At 40.9% G+C, this 7,390-nt stretch overlaps 1 protein-coding gene across 1 annotated transcript in view; it reads right to left on the reverse strand.

The window, feature by feature from the left end:
* Positions 1-725: 725 nt before the first annotated feature.
* LOC109969155 (structural maintenance of chromosomes protein 1A) overlaps positions 726-7,390 on the reverse strand; it is a 17,189-nt gene continuing 10,524 nt past the window's right edge. The window contains exons 10-26 of the mRNA XM_020615855.1: positions 6,263-6,370; positions 5,932-6,117; positions 5,523-5,702; positions 5,237-5,383; positions 4,883-5,020; positions 4,673-4,789; positions 4,473-4,579; positions 4,245-4,386; positions 4,006-4,151; positions 3,748-3,901; positions 3,549-3,656; positions 3,160-3,316; positions 2,848-3,002; positions 2,558-2,709; positions 2,390-2,459; positions 2,186-2,296; positions 726-1,599 (exon numbers count right to left, since the gene is read on the reverse strand). Of these exons, the coding sequence (XP_020471511.1) occupies positions 1,519-1,599; positions 2,186-2,296; positions 2,390-2,459; positions 2,558-2,709; positions 2,848-3,002; positions 3,160-3,316; positions 3,549-3,656; positions 3,748-3,901; positions 4,006-4,151; positions 4,245-4,386; positions 4,473-4,579; positions 4,673-4,789; positions 4,883-5,020; positions 5,237-5,383; positions 5,523-5,702; positions 5,932-6,117; positions 6,263-6,370 (2,259 nt within the window). The 3' untranslated portion in view covers positions 726-1,518. The remainder of the gene's footprint in view (positions 1,600-2,185; positions 2,297-2,389; positions 2,460-2,557; positions 2,710-2,847; positions 3,003-3,159; positions 3,317-3,548; positions 3,657-3,747; positions 3,902-4,005; positions 4,152-4,244; positions 4,387-4,472; positions 4,580-4,672; positions 4,790-4,882; positions 5,021-5,236; positions 5,384-5,522; positions 5,703-5,931; positions 6,118-6,262; positions 6,371-7,390) is intronic.

Consider the following 7,390-nt stretch of genomic DNA (forward strand, 5'->3'; position numbering starts at 1 on the left):
GTGCTCCCAAATGCTGAGCTGCAAAGTGAGTGGCTCTCGAAATGTGGTTAGAGCCCTCTCAAACATTTTGGCATAGTTCTACTTCCATACCTTTATCCTCTTATTACATTATGCTCTGATGAGCCTGTTTTTTTTTTTGTTATCATACATACATTATGTTTCAAGGTTTTGGAGATACCAGTAGTTGGAGTGAACCTTAAAGCTCAACTTCTGATCTTAATTCTCCTTAGCTTCTGGATCAATGACATTAGAGTTGATGTTACACTGGTGTTTTAACCACTAGCAAAAGAAATAAATCTTCCTAAGATATTCATGTGTTTGTGCTCATTCTGCAAGCAAAAACGGACATCTAACAACATAAACTAGGATTTGCAGAGGGAAAAACCTCTTTTGCAACAGGTAAGTTTACTCCACTAAACAAAGTCTTGGGATAGGATTACCTTGAAATGAGATGTCAGTGCGAACAGGTCCTTGATGCATGCTTCTGATGTTACCCCCTGCAGAAGCTACAGCATGAAAACTGAGAGCCCCTATAAATAGTCATGCCAAGCAAAGCAGACTCCCCCTTATGGAATGGAAACTAATGCAGCAAGATGCATGCTGCATAACAGGTTTGTATAAACAGTAAGAAAATTCAAATTCACAAAGCTATCAAAAAGCAGCACCTGAAATCAGAAAACAGTGAATGAGTTGCATGCTTGCATTATAAAATACTACAAGTAAAGGAGCTTAAATAATTTGAATTTTATTTACTGAAGCAGAGCACTCAATACAAACAGACCTGAAACCTGACCTAAAAATTCTCATTTGTCTGAAGCTGATTCAGATTATCACTCAGGGGAACTGTTGTTATTCATTCAGATGTATAACCTCAGCATATTTCCTTTGCAAAGCTCCATGATCTCATTATAGCACCACCAGCTGCAGCTACCTACTGGCTTTATTTAGCTATCACACATGGGAATGTATCCATCATACTGCAACAACAGTTTCCTGATTAAGCTTTAAAAAAAAGTAGCCTGTTTGAAAATGCAAATACATCTTTTAGTACACACAAAAGAGGACAGGCACAGGGCTTTTGAGCACACCACTGAAAAAGGGGTTATAAACAGTAAAACAAAAACGTGCTTTGGGTAAATCTGACATTTTACCATGATACAAATTCTACAGTCTATTAAAAAGCTTTGATTCCCATTCAGTTTCACTGGATCATAATTCAGTTTTAGTAATTATTAGAATCACTCCTGCAATGCCAAATTGAAAAAAAATGGTGGTTTGTATAAATGTGCATACATCCTGGTTGTTAACAGTTTATAAAGACCATCCCCACAACAACAACAAAAACAAATCTCACTAATTCAATGATCTACCATATCAAAAAATACATAAACATAAAAAACAAGAGGAAATAATGTGGGGCCTAATGGATACGTGATGCGTGAATACAGAATACATGAGCAATCCAGAGAGAGTAGAAAATGAATGTCCAACTTGCCAAAATACCAGGAGTGCCGTGTTCTATTCGTTCGGATTTGGGTTGGCATCAGGATACTGAGAGAGGTCAAAGGTGAGAACTTTGCTGATGACACAATCTCCTTGCTGTGGGTGAAAGACAAGGAAAATCAACTGCATTTTTTCAGTGCATCATGTTTCCAATATGCATTTTAAAGATTTTGTCAATTGACTAATCAATTAAACCAACAAATTGGTTTAGCTTTAGTTTAATGATGACTTATTCACTGGGTTTCTGCAGTATTTACCAAAGCGATTTAATGAAATAACTTTTGACCATACTGGTCAAGGAATGAGTGAAAACTAGTAAAGAAAATAAGGCCTACATTTTTCTTTGTATATGAATTTACTAACATTTAAATTATCTTTTGTCAGCTGTTTAATCCAGTTAATCAGAATAAGTGACATAGCCCCAAAGAAGTGCCAGAAAACATCTCACAGCCACATCAAAAAACAGCTTTAACTAATATTTCTGTCTACAGTAGGCATGAATATTCTAAATGTATTACAAATCTTAAACAAAACTGAAGATTTGTAATACATTTTAAGGTATTACAAATTCAGTGCTTTTTATGACTTTTAAAGATCTGCAGATACCTGTTACACGCAGCTGCCAAAGCTTCATGGCTGTATTTTATTTAGCATTTTGTATGGACTATAATGAGAAACACACCTCTGGATAAACACCGATCAGCGAGTCTGCCTTGGTATAGAATTCCTCCTTCAGAGAAATGACGATGGCCTGGAAGTTCTGCATTGACTGGTCTTTGATGTAATTGGCCACCTTGAGGGTACAGGAAAAGCCACTTTGTTTTCATCACAAGCAGCAGTGATAAAATGCTCAAGTCAGTCAATCTAATTTAAATTCTGAACAGACCTTGCCAATGTTAGTATTGTCCAGAGCAGCATCAATCTCGTCCAGTACAAAAAAGGGTGCTGGTTTGTAGCTACAGACAAGCAGCGGAGATGATGTTAGCAATAACATCAACTTTCAAATAACTCAAACATGTATTTTGACTCCCTCTGTATTCCTCTCTTGTTTTACCTGTGGATAGCAAAGAGCAGAGCCAGGGCTGCGACAGTCTTCTCTCCTCCAGACAGGTTGTCCATGGGCCTGAACCTCTTTCCTGGAGCCACACAGTTATAGTTGATGCCATCCAGGTACGGCTCCTCTGGGTTTTCTGGGCCCAAGAAAGCCTACGGGAAAGACGTGCTGATTGTAAAGAGGTTTTACTTTTAATACATAACATACCACATTAAAAGTTCAAGCACATGTTTTGTGACTTGTGCCATAGCATAAAACCCATGCGAGTCATTGTAAAAACATTTTTATACCTGGGCACTGCTGTTACGTGAGAGGGCCTTGTAGATCTCATCGATGTTGGTGGCTACAGACTCAAAGCAGTTGTTGAAACGATCAAACCTTTCCTTCTTGATCTGCTCAAAGGCTTGCTTGGCCTTCTTGGCTCTTTTACGGGCAGCTTCAAACTCTGAAACAAAGACAAACATAACCATGAGTCCACACAGAGAATACAGTCACAAGCTCCTGAAAAGAATGAAAAAAGAAAAAAAAAAAAAAAAAAAAAACAGCATTACTTCTGTCCTGCTCAGTTAACCCCAGCCTCTATGATCACCCTGCCATCTCACCGTCACTAGTCTCTTGGAACTTGTCCCTGACACTCTCTAGCTTCTCCATGGCCTTCATGTTGGGAGCACTGATCCTCTGTAGGATACTCTGCTGTTCATTCAGACGCTGTTGCAGCGTGTTTGTCTCTGCCTTGATCTCTTCCTCTGACAGGGCATCCTGTAGAAAGTCAAAAAGGGCTAAATAAAGATGTGCATTTCATAAGTGTAACAAACTATAAATGTCATGTTTGCTGCAAATGTCTTGCTTTCCTTTTGTATAAACACATTGTGCCTGTTGTGACCAGTAACACAAATCAAAAGACCTGACATTTCAATTTAAAAAAAGTGAGGGGAGAAGGACAAGCTGAACTGTTGAAATATAAGGCAAGGGTGCTGCTTGGACTGACTACCTTAAGGTCCTCAGACAGGTTGCTGTAGTCAATCTCTATAACAGCCTCCTTAGCGAGAAGACTGCTGGACATCCTCTGGCTGCTGGACTCATCTGTCTGGGAGCTCCCCTGAAATGGCAAAACAGAAGCAGGATGTAATTTTCCGTTTTAATCCCAATGATATAAAAATTAAAGCATGTGTGGGTGTGTTTGTGTGTACCTCTCCCTGGCTGATATCATCCATTGTTCCAGACCGAAGAGGCAACCTGATATCCTGCATTTTGCAAGCCTGCAGCAAGTTGTGACGATCACTGCGCTTCTGCTCTAGTTTGGTCTCAATGGCTGTCACCTCCTTCTGGAGCTGGGTCAACTCCCTGGAATACACAACATTTATAGAGCAAAAGGACTCAAAGGTAAAATTTACCTTCACATGACACAGGAAATATTAAAGTTTGGATGGATGTCTGCAGACACTGACTTGTTGGCGCCACCCAGTTTTTTGCGGATCTCCTCCATCTCATGGTTTTTATCATTGACTTCAGATTTCTTGGTGAGATGCTGGTTCTTCAGGTCCTGTAGCTGAGCCATTGTCTCATCAATGATCTTCATGTGTCTGTGCTCCTCCTATAGGAAGACAAGACAGACAAGTGAGATTTAACCTGATGTCAAGAGCGAGGACAAGAGATAAAAAGCTTTAATTTTTCATTTTGTTTTTACCTTCTTAAGTCGCTCTATTTCAGCCTCGTCCTTCTTAACCGTCTGCTCCCACATCATGACTTTTTCTTGGTCCTCCTTCAGCTGATTCTTCTCATAGTCTAACTGGATACCCAGACGAGTCTTCTGGGTCTCAAACTCAAGACTGAGGCATAATGATGAATGTCAGGTTAGATCACACGGATTTCAAAACAATGTGGAAAGAACTGACTACTGAATTACAAAACTCACCGCTTCTTTGCAATCTCATTCTGCCTCTTCACCTTCTCCTCCTCAAACTCTCTGATGTTCCTCACTCCAATCTCCTTACAGAATTCCACAAACACCTCATCCTCCACCTGGAAAACAGAAACATTCATACTGATCTTACTGCAATGCCACATATCCACAAGCAGACTTTCAAAGTGGACCTCGCTGTGTGTCAGTCTTACCAGGTTCATGCGGTCCCGCAGGTCAGTGATCTCCCTCTCACGGGACTGGATGATCCTCTTGATGTCGTTGATGCGTGGGCCAAAGTTTGCCAGTTCACTCTCTAGCTTAGACTTCTCCTGCATGGCACAAATGGTGCAGTTTTAATGCATGAATCACTATGTTAGCAATAAAAAACAAGAAGAAAATAATGAGCTGTAACAAGGCTGTACCTGCATGTTGAGGGAGAGGTGGCGGGTTTTTGTCTGTTCCAGGTCACTCTGGGAGTACTTGAGTCTCATCTGCAGACCGTGGGCTTGAGACTGCACCTGACGCAGCTCTGCCTCCTTCCTCTTGGCCTTCATTTGCTCCTACAAAGAAAAATATCATATTGAAATGGCTGTGACTTTACATTAAGTGACAATCTAGCAAATGGTATCAGTGACTACAGATCAACAGCTGAGGTTTTAAGCCTTGTGGTTATCTGAGGGACATCAACTTCCCACTAACAAAATTCCAGAGCACGCCACCTCACACAAGACCAAAACTCCAACCTCCTTGGTGGAGATATTAATAATCAATGTTACCTTGAGCTCTTCAGTGAGTTTTTCTTTCTTTTCCTTGAGCTTATCCACTGCTTTCTCATCCCAACGTCTGGCCTTGGCCTTCAGGTCACTGGCTCCTCCAGAGATGACTCCAGACTTCTGGAACAGAGTACCGTCCAGGGCTACCGTCTAGACAAAGGCACATAAATAGAGGTTAAGACAAGAATAGACAGGCTGGCATGATAGCTTTCCAGTCCTCCCATCTTTATGGCATAAAATGTTGACAAAATATAAAATGTTAGCTATGGACTTCAGTGAAGTCAAGTACCTTATGTCTGTATGGCCCTCCAAAAGCAATCCTTCGTGCATCTTCGACATTCTCACAGACAAGTGCGTTGCCACAAGCATACTGCAGGGCTTTCTTGATGTGGGGGGGTTCATAGCGAATCACATCAATCACCAGCTTGGCCCCTCGCAGTTCTCTCAGTTTCTCATCGGTTGGTTTCACCTTTGAGAAGAAAGGCAAACGCATAAAAGAAATGTTTAAAATTAAGTAATTTAAAATTATCCCCCTTTTTGTAAGTGACATTTCCATCAGGAAACTGGTGCCTGATATTGAGCAAGACAATGGTAGATCGTTGATAAGTTTAATGAAATTTCCATTCCAGGGTGGAGCTATCATAGTCACTACAAAGACACTTGTGTGGAGCTCTAATTGTTTCTTTCTAGTACCTCACCTCAAGGTAGTCAAGAGGAAGGAAGGTCTCAGGCTCTCCTCTCTGCTCCTTGATATACTGAATGCAGTCTCTGCCAGTCTTCTCTGAGTCAACAATGATGGCATCCATGTTCTTACCCAACACTTTGGTCACAGCAATCTGATACTTCTTCTGAGTGGGCTGACACAGGTCGATTAAACGACCATACTGAAGACAGAGGAAAAAGCTGTTTACTATACTGAGTTTTTCCAGTGCTTTCATTAAATCTAACAAAAAAAGCAAACCAAATGCTGTTTTGCAAGTATAAGAAAATTAGCTAGCATTGTACTGAATACTATCACACTGGCCTTACCACAGAGCCAGGGTAGAGTCTTTTGATACTCTCCATGATCTCAGCCTTGCGCTGCTGGCGACTGTTCTCCTGCCTGTCGATCCTGGCGTCTCCCAGTTGCTCCATTACCTACAACAAAAGCCAGTAATAATGGGATTTGTAATAGACTTTCCACAGCTGACATTTTCACTTGTCAAACACGGTTATTATTAACATTAACAATAGGAGTACTGGTGGCAGAGCCACGGTACTATGCATACTGGTCCACTGGCAATGATTCAATTTATTGGTCACACTTGTGCTTTTCCCTGCTATGTGAAAATGTCTGTAATAAGACATGTCCATTGATTTGATGTAGAAATTATTTTCTCCAGCTCACTTCCAAGGCAGTTTCCAGGTTGCAAGCGAGAGCAGACGTCTTTACTGCTCCTCTTGTCTGTTCTACGATTTTTCACATCTTCTACATTTTCAAGTCTTTGAACAAATTCTACAACTATTAAAATGCCTCCAAGAGGGAAAAGAGCTAATAAATCAGAAGCGAACGAGGATGTTGAAGCAGAAGAGGATTATATTTCAGCGGCGCAAGTAACAGAGATGTTGAGTCAGCAGAAGCAGATGTACACTGCACTGTTGAGCCAACAACAAGACAACTTCAAAGGTTTTGTGCAACTACTTATGGAGACAAATAACAAGAGACTCGACGACATGACCAGAGAAATACAGGAGATAAAAACGAGTTTGCAGTTTACCCAGCGAGATGTGGATGTGATTAAAGCAGCCTTGGGTGAACAGATAATACAAACCAAGGAAACAAGGGATGATGTCTACAAAACTTGTGAGAGTCTAATAGCCATAACGGATAAAATGGAGCATTTGGAAGTACAGTCCAAGCGAAAAAACCTGATCTTCGAGGGAATCAAGGAGTCAGCTGGAGAAAGCTGGACGGAAGCGGAATGTAAGGTGAAGGAAATACTAAAGGATAAACTACAAATTCATCAAGAAACTGAGATGGAGCGGGCTCACAGAGTCGGGAAACCTTCTGATCGGGGACCGAGGGCGGTGATGGTAAAGTTGATGAAAGAGAAAGATAAGGCACACATACTGCAACAAGCAAAGAAGCTTAAAGGATCTAACATTTATATAAATGAA

Source organism: Monopterus albus, unplaced genomic scaffold, assembly GCF_001952655.1.
Source record: "Monopterus albus unplaced genomic scaffold, M_albus_1.0 scaffold6.1, whole genome shotgun sequence".
NCBI lineage: Eukaryota > Metazoa > Chordata > Actinopteri > Synbranchiformes > Synbranchidae > Monopterus > Monopterus albus.